General features: G+C 40.0%; 2 protein-coding genes across 10 annotated transcripts in view; one reads left to right on the top strand and one right to left on the bottom strand.

The window, feature by feature from the left end:
* Positions 1 to 22,245, bottom strand: part of LOC110832136 (influenza virus NS1A-binding protein homolog) — a 60,494-nt gene extending 38,249 nt beyond the window's left edge. The window contains exons 1-2 of one of the 2 annotated variants that reach the window (XM_022068853.2): positions 22,091 to 22,245; positions 8,355 to 8,603 (exon numbers count right to left, since the gene is read on the bottom strand). The gene's annotated coding sequence lies outside the window, so the exon portion shown is untranslated. Of the gene's footprint in view, positions 1 to 8,354; positions 8,604 to 10,381; positions 10,497 to 22,090 lie in introns of those variants that run through there. The other variant, XM_022068851.2, reaches the window with a different exon arrangement.
* The window catches only part of LOC110832134 (uncharacterized), a 23,049-nt gene continuing 13,206 nt past the window's right edge, over positions 15,196 to 25,038 (top strand). For 2 of the 8 annotated variants that reach the window (XM_022068849.2, XM_087346788.1), the window contains exons 1-3: positions 22,712 to 23,109; positions 23,819 to 23,998; positions 24,694 to 24,917. In XM_022068849.2, the coding sequence (XP_021924541.1) occupies positions 23,054 to 23,109; positions 23,819 to 23,998; positions 24,694 to 24,917 (460 nt within the window). In that variant the 5' untranslated portion in view covers positions 22,712 to 23,053. Of the gene's footprint in view, positions 15,966 to 22,586; positions 22,605 to 22,710; positions 23,110 to 23,818; positions 23,999 to 24,693; positions 24,918 to 25,038 lie in introns of those variants that run through there. The other 6 variants (XM_022068843.2, XM_022068842.2, XM_022068845.2 and 3 more) reach the window with 5 other exon arrangements.

Raw genomic sequence — 25,038 nt, 5'->3', positions numbered from 1 at the left:
AACATAACCTAACCTAAACTAAACTAACCTAAACTAACCTAAACTAAACTAACATAACCTAACTTAACGTATCCTAACATAACCTAACCTAACCTATCCTAACAAACTAACCTAACCTATCCTAACATAAAGTAACCTAACCTAAACTAACATAACCTAACCTAACTTAACGTAACCTAACATAACTTAACCTAACCTAACCTAACATAACCTAACATAACCTAAACTAACATAACCTAACCAAGGATCAGTTATGGCACTTCGTAGGCCTGTCAATATCCGTAGCGCTGTTGGATGTTACCAGAAACTTCTCTTTGGAGGGTCCAGAACATTTAAAAATAGGCCACGATTGAGGCCAATGTTGGTGATTCTTACTGAAAAGTTGGTAAGACGATACCTGGTGCCTCTGTAGTACTCGTACTTCACAATCGGGTGGTCTTGAGTTCGAAAACAGATCCAGACAGTTTTTTACGTATTTCCTTAATCGTTCCTAGCGGATTTTGGGATAAAACCTTAAAATAATTCTCCGGCCACTAGGCTTTATATAATTTTGAATTCATAATTCACAGATTATTTTACCATCTGAAGTAGCATATAGGATGCAGCTGAAAAGATCATCACGTGTACGAACGTTTTATCTCGTCTGATGTACGAAAGTCACCACTAATGGCTGTTGGACGAATTCCATTTTCGCTGGGACTGGCTCATTAGAAAGTGCACTTTCCAACAGGATAGAAATAAATATTTCAATTCACTGTACATTAAATCAAGAAGTGTCCGAATTAAAGGTTATCGGCCTCATCCAACGTATCTGTTTTTGAGATAAATCTCCCAAGTTCGATTCGAGTCCCGTGTGTAAAAACACAGGAATATTATTGACGAAAAGAGCATTCATCTCTTCCAGCAATAACGTCGTTAAATTAACAGACCCAAATTAAAATAAGACTGGTACCAAACACGCTCGTTTCACATCCAAGTCTTAATTATCTGTCTGAAGATGTCTTCTGAGCTTATCTGACACGTCAGACAGCGATCCCATTCCACTGGTAACGTGGGAAAGTCTCTCATTCGACTACGTCAGCAAAACGCACTGGGTCACATGCAAATGGCTTGTCGCAAAACAACTTACATGGCACAACAGTAAGCTGAGAAACCACTTACTTATCAAAACAAACACTCAAAGTAAATAGAACTGTTTACTGCATACAGCTTCGTTTTTAACCTCCTGTCCATATTCTAGCTATACAGGGTTATCTAAAAATCACGAAAATCATTCCTGGCACATTGTATTCGTAAACTTATCGTCCAAACTATCGTCATTTAACACCAAAGGTAGACCGGGACGGGTTTTTGTCCTGAACGCTTCCTGTGTCACGGGAAAGGTACACCAGACGAGATCCTGTCGATTTATTTGTCACAGGAGAATCGTGAAACGCGTCCCTAAACTCATTCTGACAAGTTAATTAAGAACGAGACGCCAGGTTACGTTCGACAATGAACACTCTTTGCTCTTGTGAAAAAGACATCCTAGCACTTCGACTGTTGAAAGACAACTGACGGTCTGGCGCGAACAGGTTACGACATGACGTGTTTCTGTGTTTATTAATCCAATGGAATTGTATTAAATTTCAATTATCCTTTTTAAATGGATTGCGTGACTTTTCGATCAATGTCCATATTACAAAAAAAAAAGCCCGTTCTTCACTACGTTTATCGAAATATTATACTTAAATAACTGAATTATTTATTACAGTATGTTTCAAAAAAAAATCTAAATTCTTCTAATAATATCCAGTTTCTACAGCACCAATGAAAGGTAAATGTACCTTTCTTTCAAAGTTCTAAGGATATATTTCTATTACAGTGTTATCTGCCAAATTGACGTAAAATCTGGTATGACACATCTCACTTGAAGCTGTAATTTCAACAAAAAGGTGAGGTTATCAGTCGCCCTCATGAAAGTCACGTTCAGAATGCACCTCAGAACCCCACACCATCGCGCAATGCAGCGAAAAGTACTAGTGGTAAATCTTGGTGAGACCATAAAATGTTTACGATGGAGTCACAAAATCATAAACGCAGTTGGTCACAAATTTTAGCTGGAACACGTTTTATTCGCCTCATAACTTCAGTTGCTATGGCAACAACCAATGCGTTATCCATCATCCGTCAGTCACTCTCATCTGGATCGATTCGTTCTCGACACGCGAAACCCATTAAATGAAGTGTCCACGTGCAGATAAGTGGGGAAAAAAGGCTGGCGGAGATTTCTCGTGGTTTCCCCACTCCTCTTCAAACAAATACTGAGATAGTGAATTAGATTAATCTAAGGCCACTTCCTTTCCAACTCTTCATCTTTATCCACTATCGGCCGATTATATGACACTATACAGGGTGAGTCAGAAGTATGTTTACAAACTTCGTGTGCGTGTTCCAGGATCAAAAATAAGAAAAAAATGTTCCTATGAACGTGGGGTCGCAAATGTTTCATTTTCGAAATAATAGCCAAAAATTAGTTTCAATGAACTGGCTTTATGTCAAAGTGAATCCAGCTTCCAGCAAAGATTTTCAATTAAAGTTTGGGCACGAATTCTTGGCGACATGCTTCGATCGCGTCTAAGAGGACCTTCATATCGGCGATTCTTAAGAAGACACTTGCCACGTCTCCTTGAAGATGTAACCACTGAATACAAGAAGACAAATGTGGTTTATGCACGACGGAGCCCCAGCGCACTTCTCCCATCGCGTCAGAGATCATCTCAATGAACAGTTCGCTCAGCGATGGATTGGGCGTAGTGGCCACCGAGGTCTCCGGACCTGACTCCATTGGACTTTTATCTGTGGGGGTCACTTGAAGTCCGTCGTTTATGCAACACCCATAACCAATGATGGGAACGTGTGCAGAATGCATGCCGGATGATTCGAGGAAACCCTGGAGTGTACGAACGAATCCGTCAGTCTCGTGGAGGAACAACCTTTGAGCATCTGTTATAAAGAAACATCCCTGTCCTTATACTTGGAAATAAAGGCGTACATTGAAAAATATCTTTGGCTATTATTTCGAAAAAACCCACGTTCTTAGGAATATTTTTCCTTATTTTTGATCCTGGAACACGCACACGAAGTTTGTAAACATACTTGTGACTCACCCTGTATAACGTACTGAAAACGCCGTTAAATAAACAAAAATTAAGTAATATTACTCCTACGCCAATTATCTTCTCCTCAGAGGTAACGGTGATAACAATGATGACGTATCAACATTCAACAGTTAATGGACGTGGTAAAATATAGCCTCATTCAAATTTAATTTGATTTTCAACAGCATTTGTACAAATAAGCAACTACTGCGATATATCCGCTCAAATTTCTATGACAAATCTATGAACTCTCGTGATGTGACATCCTACATACTTCGGTACCCGCAGTTCTTTTGTTCGAAACAAATGACAATCCGCTGAAATCTCTCTCTCTCTCTCTCTCTCGTAGCGCTCGAACGATGGCAACCAATTTCGCTAACAACACGACTATTGGCCAAAGTAGCTTATTCAGTAAAGTGGTGGACGATCGGTAAATTGTTTTCAGCAATAACAGAGAATTTTAGAGGCGAGTTCCACTAAAATTCTGGACGCATTTCTTGTTTCTTAATTATACCTACATTCCCAACTCGTTGTAATCTCCACTGATAATGATTACACGTTCCGTCTAGTTCAACGTGACGACCTTGGGTTACGTAATATATGTGAATGTACTTTGCCAATGTTTTCGTATCTGAACAGGCTTTGTTTGGGACACTCGAAGTGGCCTTAAGCTACTTCCTGAGAAAGGCAATTTATGTTTTGCACATAGACGAGTTCTATTAAAGACGGAATATTTCTTGTCGACACATTAAGTCCCTTTGAAGCCGAAGATCGTCTGAATATTATTTATGTATTCAGTCCGTACCGCGAAGAAAACACTACACCTCACCATTACGAAAATCAGTATGTTAACCCTTTGAAGCCGAAGCTCGTCTTCATAATATTTACGAATCCAGACCGTACCGCGAAGAAAACACTTCACTTCACCATTAGAAGTCGAATCAGACGGTACCACATACGATTTAACAAAAGAACATCCCGGTCAAAGCCTTAAACGGGAGTCGACCAGAGGATAAGAAACGAATTGTTTTTGCGCTCAAGTAAAATTATAATTAAATGACTCTGGATACGTTTCAAGGGCGGACGGACGAAGATTTAGAAACATCTGGAAAAACCCCCCAGCGGACGTGCAGGAAATTTTAAAAAAGGTAAAGTTGAGAACACTTAACCTTGAGACAGCTGCCTCGTGTTTGCAGTATTACGTAAGCTTCGGTGACGCGTCACGTGGCTCCTGCGGGCTACCTCTGTCACGTGCGAACTGCTACCAACTTAATCAATACATTCAAATACGTCGGAGCTCATTATATGGGTCAGGGATGGACAAATGAGAGACGCGACGTGATTTATTGTTCCAAATGAGGAATTAACAAGGACTGCGTTCCAGTTCTTGACAGAAATAAAATTCCTTTCTTCCTATCTGATTATATTAGATTTAGACATTGTTTTAAATTAATCTCAACACCTGTTTACACACGAGGACAGATCAGAAGTCGTAGAATCAAAAGTCTACCGCCTTCCATTGATCGTTCCATAATTTCATTAAAAAAATAGCTTAGTGATAACTTAATTGATTAAAATTCTGGAATTTTGCACTGTAACGTAATCGATACAATCTCTAAAATATTTTCTTGGTTTTAAAGGTTCTGCGCACCTTTGCGTCACTAATTTTCCAGCTGGCGACACGAGATCCGGTTATGTCGTACGGGAATCTGCGAGTCACTTCGCCCAATTTATGTTAGAAGCAAGTATTTTTGAGACTGGAAGAAATTTCCGAAACATTTGAACGGATGTACAACATCCCACTTTAATAACATATTCTAAAACCACAAGATGTTGACCATCAATGCAAAGGTGTCAAAAGTTTTTCATTCAGTCGGTATACTTCGTCACCTAGAGACTTAAGAGTACACAGGGTTAGTCTAAATGATGTTACCGATTTGAAACACATGTTACTCACGTTTAATGAAATTCAGATGCACAAAATTGGTACCGATGGAAAGAGAAACTCTCCAAGTTTATGTTGGTATACTTCGCGGCCGCGTAGTAACACTGATCGCCGCCAGGGGCGATATGAGAGAAAATGGCTGCCATCGAAGACAGGGGAGTCTTACATTGAAATCAGAGGTGGGAAATGTGTTGTATTATGCTCGAAATGTCAGCAGCGTTCAGCGATGCAACCCGGTATCACAAATCGGTTCATCAGACGAGATCATGTCGATTTGTTTGACGCAGGAGAATCGGGAAATGTGTCTCTAAACTCATTTTGGCAAGTTAATTAAAAACACTCTCTGCTTTTGTGAAAAAGACATCCTTGCATTTCGATTGATGAAAGACGGGATGGTTACAACATGAAGTAGTACGCGCTTTTGTACACTCAAAGCGACATTTTGTGTGCATTAATCCAGTCGAATTTCGACCATCAATAAATATTTTAATATGGTTTGCGTGATTTTTCGATTCATTGTATAAGCCGGGAAATTTCGTTCGGGGTCGATGGAAGTTATTTTCGTAACAATTCCACTTAAAACGAAGGATTTTTTTTATACAACTCGGTATATTTCATGTGTTCTAATGGGTACAGCTTTAAGATTACCTCACAGTGGCACAGTGATTTAATCTAGAATATTATCGCAACACCCGCAGAACACATTAGAGGTGCACTCACTACTCGCTACTCTTAACTGCTTGATGTTTTCAGTCTGTGTAGTAGCCTTAAACTCTGACGTATCACACTTCCCACCAATAGCAGCCTTCTAGTCCAGCTGATAAGTAACATTTCCCCCGCAGGGCTTTTCTCCTGGTCCGTGGACAATACTCATAAGTACACACGCTATGTAATGTTAATTCTATGAGTTCTAAGCATTACTAGGCTTCTAGACGAAATCTGCCGTCTAATTTTCTTTACAAATAACAAATTTTAGTAACTGGATCTGTTTTTATCCTCAGACGATAATCTGGGGAATATGTACATTCTTGATTTCGTTACAAAGTGATACGAATCATTATCATGTCATAATGTCATTCGATTTAATGATTGAGGTTAGATTTTTCTAACGGAGTAATACTTCCCACTTGAAGGCGGAAACAGATGTAATCTCCGAAACGGAATGTTCTTTTTAAAACTCTAAATTCCAGTAAGACTAATGATGTAGATGTTCTTTATAAACCGTGTTGTTATCCAAACAACGCTGAGGTGGAGTGGACTTGCTGTGTTCATAAAATGTCATTCAAATTTCTTCTGTTTGCCAACGGGAATGTGTTTGTGACAACACCCTCAACTTGAAAGCCTTGTACTGAAAACAGCGGGACCTCAGTCCACTCTAATTTACTCTTGTAATGAGATTTCAGTTCAGCGATCAATGCGGCCGACATAGGCTAGAACAATATCACGTGGTATGTCACGTGGCCAATGACGATATACTGACAAACGCGCATGCGTCTATTACTTGTGGACCGCACCTTAACATAACCTAAACCATGCCGCATTTACGTATGTTTGCTTCAGGCCTCAAAATAATGTATTAAAGTGGCCTTCCACATTAGTATTTACATTCCAATGCTAGAAAATGCTCTCGTTCACAACAGATTCACATTTATATACATTTTAATCTTCCCTTCAGCGACAATATTTTACTTTATTGCCGAATTTATGGAGCCTCGTAAACTTAACATAGCTTTGCGCCTCAGAAGGTCAAAGTCCGGCCCTGAATCCAACCTCACCTAAACTCACGTTAATAAAAAGTAACAGTTCTGCGCAACAGAAACCACGTGATATGTGCAGTCACGCAGCAGCGCATGCGTAGAAGGTATCGACCAATGGGAACATCAGTCCAGAGACGCCAACGCTCAAACATTCGTACAGAACGCGGACCACACTGAGAAAACACGGCGCTCATTGCGAGCCGAATTGAAGTTTCGGTACCAAATGATGTAAATACAATTATAACATTATCGATCGCTTTTAATTTCCTTGAAAACAAGGGATTTAGTCTTCACGGCGGTGATGGCTGTCTTATGGGTTGTCGGGCCGTGTAGTCCGGTAGAAGTTTACCGACGTTTCAGAGGTCCTTGCATCCTCCATCGCTCTGACGATGGATGCAGCGAGAACCTCCGAAACGTCGGCCAACTTCTGATGTTGGAGGCAGCACTAATTTTGTCTTTTTCGATAAATAAAGATAAAATTAGTGCACCACCACGTCCCATTAAAATATGATGACGTAAATCCATTTATCTGAGTTAGGTAACTTTCAGGGCCCTAATGCCTGGTTATCTTTTTATCAATGTAAATTATTCTTTAATGAAATCCTTCGCCATGGAGACGACATGACTTGTAATATCCTTCAGTGTAATTTACCGACGCACTGTTGTACGACATAAGAGCTTAATCTTTCTTTTCTCAAAGGGTACTTGTTCCAAGTGTCTTATCAGATACAGTGTCTCAGAGGCTAAGTGGATAGATTACTCAGCCAGACAGATAATCACACTTAAAACAATCCGCACTTCCTAATCTCCACACAACAATCTAAAGCCGGGTTCACACCTGTGCGTTGTGCCGTAATGTAACAGTGTGACACAAAGGAGACCACACACGATACTTGCCTCCATGGGCAAACACCACATCCATTTGCTACACGGATTTCAACACGTGGACTGATTTCTTTATATTTCCAGACTACATTTTCGTACCCTTTCTATTTTAGTACAACTAAAGTTTTAAATGTCAGATAACTTCTGTAAAGATCGAGAAATTCCGACCAGAAGTCTTTGTCTCATCACGTCTTGATGTCATGTTAATTGTTACTGTGAATAAAATCTTTATGGATAGACACGGACACATTGCTTAACTCTCAAAGTTTCGCTGACGTAGGCCTCGGTATACAGTCTTTTATTTTACGTATCTCCACAGAAAAAAAAACTCACAGGATGTGAAGTCCGGCGACGCGACCGGCCAGAAGATGGAACCAGCACGGCCGTAACGGGGCACATCACACATAAACTTTGGTGTTGTCTCTAATTTTCTCCACTGAAAGGGTGTTCTAATCCCCAGATGCGTACTTTCAGTTTACATTCCCTGACACGTGGAACGTAGCCTCGTCAGAGAACGCGGTTTTCTTCATGAATCTGTCGTCTTCCTCCATTTTCTCAATCATCGTCGGCACAGAAGATGACTTACTTATCGACCCACATGCAGATAACGCAATATCATTTACTTACCTGCAGAGCCGAAGGAGGAACTCTTCAGAACGAAAGCTTGGCGCTATAACGCCATCCCTCCTGGTGTTATCACTGTCAAGTGTCTGACACTCCAGTTGCGGCCGCCAACAGTGTTACGGGACCACCAACACAAACCATCAAAGTACTCGGATCGTATTCTCCCTCACTCGTCCCTACCCAGACCCAAAAACTTTGGACTGCCAACAGAAGGATTCAGCCAGAGGGGAGGCGGGCCGACCGATAGAACACCTGAAAAACAGGAGACACGTCGTATAACAGCAGGGCGCGTTCATGAAGTGCACTTCAGTGTCTGTCTGTCTGTCCCTGGTGCCTGGAATCGAACACCGGTAATTCAGCGCGAAGCCAGGTCACCACTCTCCCAACCATAGACATTACACTAGAATCAAGGTCACCTTAGTTGCTAGACCGCTGTTCATGCCAGCTGCGCAGGCGCGAATATGGTGTGTCCACGAGCAGAAACAGTGTTCATTCTCGAACATTTATTCTGATCGTAAAGCATCTAACAAAGCGTATCCTGACAAGACAACAAAACACCGAGGTTTTCACATCGCCCTGATGAAGGAGGCAGTATGACCTCTGAAACGTTGGTAAACATCGACCAGACTACACGGCGCAACAACCCAGAAGACAGAAATCTTCATACTCTGATGAAGGAGGCAGTATGACCTCTGAAACGTTGGTAAACATCGACCAGACTACACGGCGCAACAACCCAGAAGACAGAAATCTTCATACTCTGATGATGGAGGCAGTATGACCTCTGAAACGTTGGTTAACATCGACCAGACTACACAGCGCAACAACCCAGAAGACAGAAATCTTCATACTCTGATGATGGAGGCAGTATGACCTCTGAAACGTTGGTTAACATCGACCAGACTACACAGCGCAACAACCTAGAAGACAGAAATCTTCATACTCTGATGACGGAGGCAGTATGACCTTTGAAACGTTGGTAAACATCGACCAGACTACACAGTGCAACAACCCAGAAGACAGAAATCTTTGTTCAGATCCTTTTTAAACTTGGATCAAGATAAAATGGACTGTTAGCGATCCAAATCCTGTCACAAGACAAGGCCAGCGAACCACAGGACTACAATGTGGACTGTTACTGCTACCAGAACATAAAATACAATTAAACTTACACAAATTCCATTGTATGGAGCGAAGTTAATAGAGTTTTACATCTGTTATTGAGGTGCACGTGTCATATATTCTCCATTACGTCACAGCTCGATATTAAAAGTACTTAGCCTACACGCAATACGCCATCATGATTACTAAACACAAGTTATCTACCCCAAACTTCTTTTTAATATCATACAATTTGGGCAGCCTCTTGCACGTACGTCATTAGCGACGACTAAAAATTAATACATTATTTTAACACTGCACGAGAATTAATATTATTCTTCCTATGATACCCATTTCCGTCTGCTTTAGAAACTTAATTTGGAAATGTTAATATTTGTTATCGGATTATAACATCGAGATACTGACGATGGTAAGTATTTTTATTTTTTTTTTCCCACTGTTAGCGTTGAGGTATTTTTCATACCTGAAGCAGATAACTTTATGGTTTTAAAATGATATATATTATTCTTTAATTCAAGTTTCACATAAAAATGTTCTAAAAAGATACTGACAAAAACATACAGATAATAAACATTTACACAATAAAATAAACATGGTTCTATAAGAAGTGCAATGCGTAATTCGACTCATACTACGTGTTAAATCCTTTTAATATTTCTTAAACAGCTTAACTGTCGACGGTAAAAAAACATGTTTTTATTGTATTATTTTCACTACAATGACAATCATCAAATTAAAACGAGGACGCTTCAAATCCACTTTAAAATAGTCGCTCCATTGTAGCAGCACAATGTTTACAAACAGACCAGAAGGCAGCTGTTGCTAAATCGAAATATCAAAACAAACAGTCGTATCTATATGCAGCAAAGGTGACGACAGGTAAACAAAAGAAGGCACACGGAACTTACTTGCACAATCACGAAGGTTATGAAGACAGCGACAAAGCTTCCTTCCATTCAGAATACCAGACGCCAACAGCAACGCATTAAACGTGCGAGCCCTCCGTCCAGAACAATCGACCAGGCACGGATCGATAAAGCTGACTGGCGAGCCATCACCCTCGAGTTCGATACCCACTTCTCCGGACTTCACAACAAACAACAAATTCTAACAAAGGAAGCTAACCATGTTTTTGTTTTACCTTCCTTGTTTTGGGGGGTCAGCCGACCTTAAATTTTTTTGAAGGGTTCACACGAATTGTATGTTTTGACAGACATTCGAAATTTTTTGTCTTGTTCTACACAAAAATTTCTCAACTTGTGCGTGTCGTCTTGTTTTATTCTACAATTATTGGTTTAGGCCTATACAAATGATCTACGATCACACAAAAAAAAACCTTTTAAAAACATAAAACATGCTGTCACTATGCAGAGCCATGGCAGTGCACAGAGAATTTTTATGATGTTAACATCTTCCAGAAATTTCGGTATCCCCTCCCCCCCTCCGCATTTTGGTAAATGTTAAGATATAGGCTTACTTATAAATCTGTCATAACAAATGAGAAAATTCGTTAGTTCTGTACAGTTTATTTGGTGAAAATATCCAGCGAAGAATGGATTTTTGTTGTTGCATCCAAGAGACTATGGCTTCGAAACGTCATTCGGTCATCTCCGTAGCGTCTGCAGACCGTCGGACAAGATACTAAGTGGAAGAACAACGCAACAGGAATTTGTGGAGGGAGGTATTTTATAAATTACATTTTCAAAGGTATCTTTAATAATAGACTTGTTTACACATTCACTCCCGAGTCAAAAATCCAAATTATCCTGCTCGCCACTGACAAATAAGCTTGCCTAGTCTTGACCGCCATCTTGCGGCCAGTGCCTACAACTTACATTTCACAGCATACGGAAGCTGGCAACGTAGCAAGATAATCATGGCGTCGCGCGAAAAGAGGTTGGGGGAAATGAACTTGTTCCGTGACCTTGAAACGGTTTTTATTTCGTCACAGCTGCTATAAAATCGGCTCAACACAGAGCCAGTTGTCTGGCCAACATTCGATGATTTAGTATCTTCCTTCCAGAGACCGACTTTGCGGAAGACGGTGTCACGAACTAGTCGGACCCAGTTCAACCAAGTTCGTTCCAGTAGATGAGTCATTCACAGAAAGTCGTTCCAATGTTCTTCAGTTCCGCGCTGATGACGTCACTTGTAATTATTAGTTCAATTTATAAGTGCGGGTCTTTTCTCTGTGGAACAGAATTTTGCATGAACTTGTGTCTGTAAATTGCAATTTATTAATCTTTCGTCGATCCACATGAGGGTCTGTTGGTTGTTTAAGAACTAGTTTAACTAACTGGATGGCTTACAGAACGCGAACACCGAATTCACCATTGACCTTTACCGGACCCTGTCCTGGGCCAACAAATTTTTAAGAAATATCTGTATTAAAAAATATACAGTTTATTAGGTTTGAGAAATATTAATACTTCGTAGTTAATTTCGCCAAAATGTTCTTTTTTTGGACAATCATCAAGCTCCCGAGACGTACCTGGAATTGATTTAGTACTATAAATAACTTTGCTGGAGGATATTTGCTAATTTTTATTCATTCAAATCTAATAAATATTAAATGAAGGTACGTCAGTGAATATTTCAATAAAGAACAACTAAAATGGATGCAGGATCTGAGATTCTCACGGCAGTGAGTGTGAAGGTTGCTGTCCTCTGAGTTGTAGTGCCGTGTAAACTGGTAGAACTTGACTTGTTTCCATTTGCTTCTCAATTAGGGATGAAGGACTGATTCATTGTTGTTGCTGAAATCGACGATCTGATCAAAGAGAATGGAAGCACGTTTCTCCTTACCATCCCGATGTAAATCCTAACAATTTGGCTTGGGAAGGCACAACAATAGAATGGCACAAGCACGAATGTCTACGAATTATAAGGCAATGCAGATGTTTTGTGGAAAAGTACAAAGAAGAACTGATGATCCTACGTGAAGAACCTAATAGAAGAATATTGACAATGAGGTGGCTTAATGGATGCAAAAATCGACACACTGCGATTATTCACTGAGGCGAGAGTTCAGATTATTTCTTTATTATTTCAAATAACTCATTTCGTGTACTTTTCCCAAACAATGCTGTAATAAAAAAGAATGATGACTACATTCTTTCGTTACCTTATTATTTCTAAGCGACATCCTGGAATTTGTAACCCACTGTCAGTTTGATAACTGCAACAAAATCTTTGTGTTGTATCATGCTTTGTTTTACGCACGACTCGACCGGCGCTGCTGGTCCGCTCGCCAGCCCGTCGCTCCCAAAATATTCTCTCTGCGGAAGCCCCGCCCTCAGGGTTCAATACTTAGTTACCGAGGGCGATTTAAATAAGGACATTAAAAAATCGAGACCCTACCGTGTGCAAATGTAGCAAGGGGGAAGTGGAACTCACTATGTGCGGTAGATCCGGCAACGCGGGCTGCATGACAGCAGAGCAGTCCAAATATGGCTGCTCTCTGATAGTCATACACGAACGAGGAACACTGTCATCCATTTCGTGGTTAGCGAGGGTGTGAAAACAATTATCCTTGCAGCTGGTGTTAGAATGCTGAAGGAAGTTACGATTAAATGTACGTTTTCCTGCCGGCACATTTAGTCTTGTGACCCCCCAGAGGTATTTACCCTGCCTCAGCGTCAAGTTTCAATGACCTCAAATCCTACTACGTTTCAACAAACTTTCAATTATAACCTTGCTACTCGCCAGTCGAGTACCAATGTGAGGTCAGTCTATGAGCACTCAGTTCGTAGCAGTTACAGCAGGTGGCTCTGGTATACGCTTCAAATGGCGTCGGGACAAACGGAATCATCGCTAGATGGCACATGCCATTAATTAGCAAACAACACCAGCTCTGTCGAGCTCGCCCGTCATCACGTGTAACGTTCCTTGAAATGAATATGAAAAAAATAATTAGTCTGTAAAGCTAAATCCTAATTCTTGAGGATAGCTTATATATCATATTTCTTACTCACTAACTCCATGGGGCAGGAATTTTTTTTGAAAAGTCAACTGTGTGTCCTCGGCTTGTTAAAGAATAGCCCGCTTACTTATGGAACCCGCCACCGGACTTTATACTGAGCTAACTGCATCCGGTTCGCTCGTTCGATTCCTATCTCCTTTAAAGTCCATCGTAACGTTTCTTCCAAGCGGTATATTTTAATATTTAGATTTTTTGATATGGGACGAAAGGACAAAAGATTTTGAACTGAATAATAGCAAGCATTTCCTGAATTTAATCTCCTCCTGATTTTGTCAGTATCGTCCCCAAGTACTTCAAATGGCCCTCCACAATCTCTGTCTGTATCACGAGATTTCAATTGCATGTCACTCGCCTATGTTTGTATTTCAATTGTTCAGTGCTGTACCTTGTAATTCTACTTCTTAGATAACAAATGAACCGATCTACTATCGAACATTCTTCACACATTTGAGGTTAGATTACAATTAAGTGCAAATGTACCATTTTGATATAAAACGTTAACCATCCTATCAAATCGATTCTAAATCCATATAATAAGCAATGTTCGTTGGTCATCATTTGTTGTTAAGGTATCTTGGGCTTGATGAGACAATGTTATAACATTTGCAATGGTAATTCTGTTAATGGACCCCAAATACGTACGTGCATTACGATGCAGTAATTATTTTAACGTACATCATATCTGAGATTGTTGGATATTAAATCGTATTATGCGCTTTAATTAAGAGAAGACAAACAATGATATTAACATTTTGTTACACAGTATTACTTAATTTTTACTTCTATACGCTGCCTTATGGAAACAGAGAACTAATACAAAAGACTGTTCACTCATCAACCCATGTATTTAAAACACAACACAGCGGATTTCGTAATAATTAATAGGCTTAATAAATGCCACGAAGATGTTATTAGTATTTTTTGAATAATTCTCGGCAGGTGTAACATTCGAACTGTGAAACTTAGACAAAATATTCTGGCTTGTAGAATTTGAGGTTTTTCAGGGAAGTAAGTATGAAGATGGCTGTCTTCTGGGTTGTAACTGGGCTATTGTTTCGAGGACTGGATCTGTCCTCGTGTTCAGGGGGGCACGTACTCTGCGGGGTTCATCACAACGAGCTAATCACAAACAATGAACAAGCATATAAACACCTCAGATCAGATTATGTATCTCCTGATTATTATTTTATGTCGGCAATGGGAGATAATAATGAGATCTTTTAGGCTGACATAACCTCAATTTTACTCTGCAAAAAATATCAGGATGATAAACTCAACGGAGTTGAGGCATTTGTGTGCATGGAGGAGATTATAAATGGCATAAAAATCTAATTGGAAAGCCTAAAGGGACGACAGTATGTCCACGACTGAGACGTAGTCGGGAACACAATATTAAAATGGATCTAAAATTAGCCTGCGGATAGGTATCCCTGCCGAGCTGTTATTAATTCTTAAGAAAATTTCTGACTCCATGAAAGGTGTAAATTTTTGGATAGGTGAGCGGCTGTCAGCTTGTAAACAAGGACTCGGCTCCATGAAGGACATTACATCTTTCGTGCTTTGAAGTCGAACTCAGTTCCTATCGATATAAATCGATAACATTGAATGTGTCAGGGATAGACTTTTATATCCACTAGACAAATAGTAAAAGCGAAATTATAAAAAGCATCTCTGTGTGTGTGTGTGTGTGTGTGTGTGTGGAGTGTGCGCCGTTGGACGTACAACCTAGGCGTCTCGTCAGAAGCTCTCGTTCGCGTCTTACTACGGCACAGACAGCGAGCGATCATTACGCGCATTCCCTTTCGTCCGCTAGAGTGCAGTGTGTGTGCAGTGTCGAAAATCGCTACGTCCAACGAGGGCAAGTGTGTTCATAAACTCTTTCTGTGGTATAAATTTCAGAGAGGACACGTTGCTTTAAAGCCAGAAAAAGACATTTATGTGATTACGGGGAAAAAACAGTTATAAATTGTACAGAAAAATTGTTTTATATATTTGTTTATAATTATTCTTCCGGAGTGATTTTAGAAACCTTACAACACGGTACTCAGCCTTAGCAGAACTGAAATCCTAGCCAAACTTTTTGAAATTATTAAAATTGACACAAATATAATGTCAGACTACACATTTCGGCAATGAGTGTACTAAGTGAAATAATTAAGTGTATTCGTAAATATACGTAAGTAAAATAAGGTTAAAAGATAAAGTATAGTGAATTGATCGTAAAACAAGAAATTTAGTCTTAGGAAATCCGTAGATTTAAGTACAGTGGATGATCGTAAAGTGAGAATCTTTGACGAGATGTTATCGTAACAAGTTAAAGTACAGACGTGATAATGCTAATGTCTAGTGCGTAAGCAAGGAGACCCCAATTTTTTTTTTGGCAAGTCAAGATGCTGACTGTGGGAATCTTGCCAGTGTACGAGTGAGCCATGAGGGGGTGGAAAGGAAGAGGGGACCTCGGGGCGGAGCGATCCACCTGACACACGCCGTCACCATGACGACGACTGTTGGTAAGAATCATCTTCCTGGAATTTACTGTACAGTCGGCCCTCACATTTCTGTTTTCACGTGACACGGAAAGTAGTCGCCCGGAATGAGGACATCCCCATCGCCGACTCTGAGTTTCTACAACGAACTGGTCGATTTTCGTTAAGGAAAAAGGTTTCAAGGTCGTTGTACCATTTAATCCGTTTAAAGTTACATACGTCGAAGTCGCTACTTACATGACAGTCATGCTGAATTCTAAAGCGAGATCGATACTATACAGACATTGAGTCATTTTTGTGTAGAAACGAACAGCATGAGGGGCCCCCCCCCCGCCCCCCCGTCGAAATGTGTATTTAATTTCCTCCAGACAGCGACAGATGTCGGGACATTACACCTGTTGGTTCAATATCGTAACCGAGCATCAAAATTATGGATAAAGTGTTCTTTCCCTCTGGTATCTTTGAAGCTACTAACACAGTCTAATCGTCATGTCAAGATTTTCTAAAATTTGATTCATCAGTTCCGTTCAGAATGAATTATTTATCGAGCATCGCGGATTTAGGACCGGTTCAATGTTTCGTAATGACTCTGATCAAAATATATCACAGACAACATAGGGGAAATACCGATTTACAATTTAGAAATGCACCAAGTTTAAAATCCTTGCAAATGAATACTACTGTTAATTAATGATTAATAATGTATAACATATTATAATTACACCATAATAAATGCTTATATAACTCTGCTCCTATAAAACTGTCCTATATGGCATAAGTAATACCAACATAACCATATATAAGACATATCAATACGTGATCACAGATTTTAATGTGAAATTAAAATCGGAACTGGCCAAATACAGATGGCAGTAATGAATTACTTCCCTGAGAACGGTCTGGCCGAAAGTAAGAAACCGGTTCACTGCCAAATTTTACACCGCTGACTTAAAATAAGACATGGGTCACAGGAGTTCGACCAGATATCTGGATTATTATATGCAGAAATTTGCACAAACTTACATTACTTATCTCAACTATGATCTTTTATTAAGGTTATAATAAATGTTGTTGTTGTACATAAACAGCAGGCCCATCTTATCAGCATTAACGTGCCAACAGTTAAACTATTTTCCAATAAAGGCCAGAATCCGTTAACAGCAAATGATCGCACAATGGTGTGACGCTGACCACTCACCCCATCTAGTTCCGAGGTTAAGAACTAGTAGGAGCTATATTACCTCTCCCCCCCCAAGCGCCTAAATGGCGTATCGTGGGATAACTTTAGTACGGTAGTAACAGCACACACGTTCGTAAATATTATCATACAAGGCTCAAATAACTATCAAGCAATCGACATTGCATATTATATCGATAGATCGTGCTCTGTCATAATAAAGATTTCTGATTGGTACGTGATATTTGTCGAAGAGTCTCATGGAATTTATGACCTTAGATTTATTATATAAATGCTCTTATCGACATTTACAAATAACTGATGAACGGAGAGTAAAAAAGATGCTAATTCCCAGCTAGACTCTGCACATAAATACTTAACCAATAGAAGTCGTCGATAGCGACCCACGGGCATTACCTAATACGACGACCTTCAGTACTTCACAGGATTCCTGTTCCGGAAGAAACAAACTCGACTAATACCAAACAGTACCCGAGCTCTGTAAACGATGTTCTTTTCCCCCCCTTCTCAGTCACCTAAACAAGTTTGTGGTACAGGCTTGAAAAAAAGTTGGCTGTTCGGGAAATTCTATGCTATTTAGGAGTCGAAGGTAGATCACCACCATGACAAGGACCTAATTCTCAGATACTTAAATCCAGTTAACATTCGTCGAATACATTTTAACACCATCATCAATTCTACAAGTCTGTCCTTTCCTGTGAGACTTATATTTTTGTAGTATTTATTGTTTCCCTGTGGCTAGATTGAAAATTGGGTCTTGTCGTACGACCTATTTGCTTGTGATCTTCACGCACCCAAAACTCGTTTAATCTGAGGTTCTCATGGCCGGAGACAAGTGAGGAGAAGATGACTGTCCTCTGGGACGTAGCGCCGTGCAGATTCTGTACCGACGTTCAGGAGCAGGGCGATGAAGAATGACCTCCTCTGAAACGTCGGTTTGTGTAAAAACTAAAGCTGTCCCACTATACGCCATATAGGCCGCTTGGCGGGGGGAGAGGTAATATAGCTCCTACTAGTTCTTAACCTCGGAACTAGATGGGGTGAGTGGTTGAAAGGACTCTGACGAAAGATTTTCAGCAGTTTTTTCCGAGGCGTGACACAGACGTAGGACCACGTGAGCTTCGAAAGTGACTCCACTTGTGACTACAGAACCTACTGACAAAGGAAACGCTGGAATTAAGACGCTAAAAACTATGAGCATTTCTGGTAGATTTTGAGACTGTCGTCAGCTGATTTAGTAGGCATATTTGAATCGGCCTGGAGCTGAACCAAGGTCGTTGAGGTCTCTAAAAGGCCACAATTCTGAGAGGAACACAATAGATTCCCAGACGGATCGCTCCTGCGGGCAGAGCTATTCCTGTATTGATGCCAGTCTTAAAATAGGGAGACGTAAGTCGACCGCCACTCAACCCTTCGCTGCTATAAAAAGGAGACACGTGTTCCGGGCTCCGAACCACGGCGCTCTGTGTTATTACAAATTTCTGCGAACTGAGGTGTCTCACGTCTTGGCTGTGTAATGTTGTGGGAATACGCACGATGCAGATTTCTGCGTTTTAATACGCTTTCGGGCGTAATTATTTATTTCTGAACAAATAAACAACCTGCTACAGACAGACCAATACGTACATCTAGCGGTTTGATACATTTTTAAGACTGCAACCACCAAATAGTGAACACGCCCAGACCTTTTAAAAGACCGAAATTTCGAGTGTACTTGATTGTCGTCTTGTGTCCATCAGAAGACGTCGAAGCGTGTTTATGAATTCTGTGACGTCGAAACACTATACTGTTCTTTTACGTTCGGGAACATAATTTTCTAATCACATTGCCACTAGGATTAGTAATTTCATGTTAATTGTCATTCCCAATTGTAGGCTTGAGTATACTCCGTGATTCTAATTTTACGAGGTGCGATCGGAAAGTTTCAAGACTGCGCCTATAAAAACCCGTACACTTATCTCAGGTATTAAATTCATCCATCACCCTCGAAGTAGTTCCCCTGGGAGTGAACACAACGATCCCAGCGCCGCTGCCAAGCCTGGAAGCATCCCTGGAAATCTTTCTTTGTCAGCCTGTCAAGCACCATCTGCGATTCTGCCTGAATCTCTTCTATCGTCTCAAATCTCCTTCCCTTTAGCTGAATTTTCATCTTTGGGAAGAGGAAGAAGTCACACGGAGCTTAGAAAGGAAGTTGGGGTCGGTTCTTGCAAGATCTTTGAGCTCCTGACAAACGAGAAGTCGATTCTGCTTCTGGTCCTGAGACAGGATGCGTCGCATGTGGAGTTCTTCCTTTAGAATCAGCTGACAGGTCCCATAGCCTATCCCAACAATGTCGCACAAGTCGTTGATGGTACGACGTCGATCTTCGTAACATTTTCGGGCGTTGTGCTCGAAGATGGTCGTCCAGAACGCTCGTCATCATCGACAGAGATTCGGCCATTTTTAAAACGTGAATGCCACACAAAAGTTTGTGCACGACCCATTGCGGACTCCCCAAATGCTTGCTTTAGCATTTCATACGTTTCCGTAGCCGTTTTGGCGAGTCTTTGGCAACATTTGATGCACACGCCATTCCGAAATCGCAGGAGGGTCGGTGTAACGTTTACCGACGTTTCAGAGGTCCTCACTGCCTCCATCGTCTTCCTGATGATGGAGGCAGTAAGGACCTCTGAATTGTTGATAAGCGTCTACCAGATTACACGATGCAACTACCCAGAAGACACAGTTATGTCGCCGTATATATGCCCTCTCTCGCTACATTGTTTTGCGTAGCTTACTGGCACGAGGTTTATAGACCCTACACGCCCTCAGCCAAGAGCGATACACTCTTTCGTATATTTGGATGACGTGCGATGAACCGAGGGGCCATACCCTGCACCACAACACAGCTGGAGAGTCGAGGAAACATTTTAACATTACACCCATTTCCAAACATTTCGTAGTATTTTTATGTCGTATTAAGCATTAAAAATGAAATTCCTTTGTTCAAAATCCGTATTCGTGCGTTGGCTTCAATCATTTTAAAATGTGAACTACAACTTTGAATGCCAAGAGTTGCTTTAACCCCTCAGCGCTGTGAATGGGGGGGGGGGGGGGGGGGGGGGGGTCAACGGACCCGCTGGTCGAAGCAAATCCGATAATTAAACGTCAGCTTAAGTTCCCATTGAAGTTTGAATCTATGAACCAAAACAATTGCACTTGTATAGGTGTGAAATGGCGTCGAACCACCGAAACAGAAATTGCATCGAAGAGGAACGAGTATTAAAAGCTGTCGGTAGGTGGCATTTCAGTAACAGCAAATTTCGTGATGATTCTTTTTCCCTTCTTTTAGCTAAATATTCCATCCTATTTGGACAATCAATACAATATCGGAACACAATTCAGAGCAGCGTCCCACACACTGTTGGCGTACGTTTTGCTGTAGGAGTAATAAACCGTACAAATACATTTAAGGACACTTTTCCTTTACTAAAACACGTCACCTTTATCCTCTGTCTGACTCTTATGTATGCATAAGACGTGAGTTTTAAACATAAATTTAACATTATGTATGTCTTAGCAAATTTGTAGGAAAACGCATTTTTATCCACCGGGATTATCTTAAAGTGAGGTACATTAGAGTAATGGAAATGGCAGTCTCTTGTTCAACTAAACAGTGTTCAATTGCGTGGCGCAGAATAATGAACCTTATGTACAAGAAACGAAACCGCTGTAGACAAAGGTCATTTTTGCATGATATAATCTCTTATAATTACGTAACAGTTAGACCAGAGACGGAGAAACGTAGAACGCTGGATATAATTGTATAAATCATTGTCATTTCCCTGATTCTGTAGAATGCTTTCCAGAGAATGGCTTACAAAGGCTAAAATCCACAAACCTTCATGAGGACAAAGAAATATTACTCATTACAGATATTAAAGGTCTAAATCGAACAGCGATAGAACTTCGTTTTAAGTAAAGGACTTGTATCACTCTTACAGAGATATCATATAGATAATTTAAACACGTGAGATTACGCTGTGATATGGTTAAATTAGTTGTAATTGACCGATTATAAGAACTGCATCGGAAATAATTGAACATTAAGGACAACGATGTACGTATAATAAAATGAACATATCTGGAAAATACATGTTTTCAGAAGTTTAGTATACCTACATGTTTACACTATGTGATTTTTCTTTACTTGGAGGTTAAGTAATTTAAGGTACTTTTCCATTATTTCATAAGCTTCTGCGTTATTAATTTTTAACTAGCTATACGTCAATAAATATCTGAGATCTAACATACATTTTACTGCCGAATTTAACACAACGCAATTGATGAACAATGCCCAGAGCTTTAATGGCATTCGTACGATTTATAATATCTGCAGGGTTCATGGTAGAAAGGAATTGTGTTAATTTTCCTAGCAAAGGAAATAACCCTAGTTTTATTAACAATAATATTCATATGGTTCGATCTGCATAGTCACATATAGAGTCGATGTCCATTCTGAAGTAAAGAGCTGTCACGAAAATTGAAAAGAATTAATAACATCCCATAAGTCATTAATACACGCGTTGAATAATAGAGGTCCTAACACAGATCCTTGAAGGACAATGGATATTTACGCTGAAAGACTGTGACCGGTCCAGAGTAAACAACGCAAGGCAATGAGTTGGTTACGTAACTGTGGAACCAGTTAATGTAAACAGCAGACGCAAGGCATTCGGAACAGGTTCAAAAGCACTGCTGAGATCAAACTGACGGAAAGAAAGGAATTAATATACAAAATCATCACAGAACCTGTGTGAGAACCTCTCTCAAAATGTTTACTAGTGTGTAACGCTTTGTAATATTCTCGCGGAGCCCTTGAGACCAAAACTTTCGTTTCATTAACAACCTAACTTTATTTACAGCTCTTTTTTTAAACAGTTTATGTTCTATGTATCTAGTGTATTCTTACCTCCTTGCTGGCCACAAGCGAGATGAAGTCGTGCGGTTTTGGAGAACTACCTTCATGTCGTTTTCTGTCCAAAGCCCATTACGATGCTTTCTGTTGCTACATTTCTTGAGAAAGTTGTTTGCACAGATATGTAAATGAGACGGAAGTAGCGTCTTGACCGTCAACTGTTCCTTCAGACCAATCCGGAAGTCAAAGAAAACGCGTCTATTAAAATGTCACTGAATTTCTCATAATGTTTTTTAATAATCTTTGCTCTGAGGAAGGCAGTATAAACGGGTTTTGTAACCGTTGAAAACTTTCTACCACAGATGAAAAATATCCTTGTAGGTATCCAAAATGTTCCACTTCTTCAAAAAGAACATAACTCGTATTTGACTTTCCAGTTCATTAAGAGTAATTCAATGTCGGAAAATAGTGTGACATTTTCTTTCAACGCAAGCCCTCCAAAAATATGCTTTGTGCAAGGACTTAAATATTTTCAAGCGCTGTGATACAATAGTCTTATCTTGGAATGGTAAATTTAGTTAACCTGTCTTTGTAAAATGCTAGATATGGAGCCACACACTATTACGCACATGGCGAAAGTTGGGAGGGATATTTGACGCTAAATAACATTTATGAGTGTAGTGTGACTACACGAACCGAACCTCTGCTTCGTGATAACCACTAAACCTTCTTCTGCAGCAGTAGTTTTGTGCAACTGCTAACAATTTCTTAACAAAGCGTATTGAAAACTTAGAATCACTGGTTTTGTTACACATCTTCACAGCCTCGTTTAACACTGTTTTCAGTGCTTTAGGAATATTTTCCCCACAGCAGTGCCTCTTGGCGCATTTTGGTGCAATGGCACTATTGCAAATGTTAAAACCATTGCAAACTGTAACTGTCATTGAAAAGGGGTGAAGTTTGTGGTGGAAAAAACGAACCAGGCAACTGTTTGAGAAGGAATCTTGTGATGTATTAATGATAGGGTTACTAGAAATTTTTAATCATTGTCTCCAAACTGAAGAAAAGTTGAGGTTAGTTATTCAACGTCGTATTAAGCACGGCTCAAAACGTCACTAGTTTAACCATTGTAAAGTGTTACAAAAGAGGCATTTCGTCACTGTATAACTTGTCACAACAACATGATGGTCCCCAGTTTGCTAACTTAGTGGATTTCAGTGACAAGTGTCAGATAAGAGTTCATGTTTCTCCAGAAGCAGTGCCCAGAATTTATGAAGCAGATTAATTTATGACATAATAGGAATTTGATATGTTTATTAATTACATCTGTGTAATATAACATCTTACTGAGAAAGGATGCCTCATTTTGCCAGAATTCAAAAAGCATTCTAGTATATATCCATTTGCTAGAAAATTAATTAGCAACAGTTTATATGGTTCAGAATCTTTTATTGTCCCATCTCATATCTAGAAACCTAAAGATTAAAAGAAGAACATAGATTGTGTTTGAGAAGAAAGTGTGGAGTTGAATATTTGGACCTGAGAGAGGAAGAGGAATCGCGCACTCAATTTCTCTTCAGAATACCTGCAATGCCTGTGGGCATTCTTGTGTCCCTGGCTGAACCACCCCAGTGTATAAGCACCATCACCTTGGCATCCACCAATTTCATGTCATCATCAACTGGAACTGCATGCTAGATGTTGGAAACTTACATTTCTAAATAACCAGGTTTCTGCATTTGGCCATGTCCTTATCTGTTGTACTCGTCTCTCTTGTTGCAGATGTGACACATTTGATGATTTTGAGATTGTAAGAATAATCAAACTGAAGATGGCTCTGGTGATATTACCATGTGACCTGCCCTGGTGGCCCACAGTACAATGCCACCTCACGCAAGTTTCGCAGGCCCGAAGTTCCAAGGACCTGATTGACGGCATGCAGAAGATTCACAACATGTGCAAGTGGGGGTCACAAATTTCAAGCAATTTGGTCGCTTACTAGACAGCAGAAATTTCTTTGATTTACACATTGCCTGTTCTTATTCATGTGAATTTTACTTTTTATTTTAATAAACTTAATGGAAACGCTATATAATTTCATTTAACATGACATTTCTCACAAAAAATACAGTGCTTCATATGAGTAAGACATGGCCATTAACTTCTTAACATCAACAAACTAATTCTTCACCTCAAACATTTGATTCCTACACGCTGCCCCATGGATCCAGTAATAAAAGCTTGCGATGTTATATCCAGAAGCTACAGTGGATCATTTGAACAGGGAAAAATGTTCCAAAGTATCTAAAGTGATAGTACGTAGCAGAGAATTCTTCCACTAGCTCAGTAATGCAGAAAAATATGTCACATACACAAAAAATATCAAGTATGTTTTCCCATCTTATTGAATTCTTTGAAAATGTTCTAATTTTCTTTCTTGTAATAAGAAAATATAGTAATTAATTCGTAAATTTGGTCCATTTGTAATCACAGATACGAGCTGTTTGGAACACATTTGACAGTGTTCAGTCTAAGTACATTATCAAGTACATGACCTTGAGAAAAGTAGTCTAATGTAGTAAGGGCCATAAAATCAGTTTCTGTCATTTAAATACATTGGTTTGCAGTTTTAAAATTTTATAATTTGCTGTTTTTAGTATTGGTTTGGATCCTGATGATGATGATAAGCCAGACCTCACTATATTTGGAGGCTTGGAAGTCTTCCTGGATTCTGAAATGACAGAGGAGGAGCGGTGTCACTTCTTTGAGGTGACCGCTCCGTCCATGGTGCATAAAGCACTGCAGCTGAAACAACTCAAACCTGCAGGTGGCTTGCGGTTCAGTTTGCAGCAGCAAGGTGAACCGCGCTCTTTCTTCTTGGGTGTGAGCATTTCTATAACAGTCACAAAATGCTGCAAAATCTCCTTCAAAATAACAAGTTTGGTACAGGCGGAAGGAAGTGAATTCTTTCATTTCCTAAACAATTTATCTAACTCAATCAA

This window comes from Zootermopsis nevadensis, unplaced genomic scaffold (genome assembly GCF_977971745.1).
Source record: "Zootermopsis nevadensis isolate Lab colony 2312 unplaced genomic scaffold, Znev_1.0 Znev_ptg000010l, whole genome shotgun sequence".
NCBI classification, from domain to species: Eukaryota; Metazoa; Arthropoda; class Insecta; order Blattodea; family Termopsidae; genus Zootermopsis; species Zootermopsis nevadensis.
Note: the sequence above shows the minus strand (reverse complement) of the source record. Positions and strands in the feature narration are given on the sequence as shown.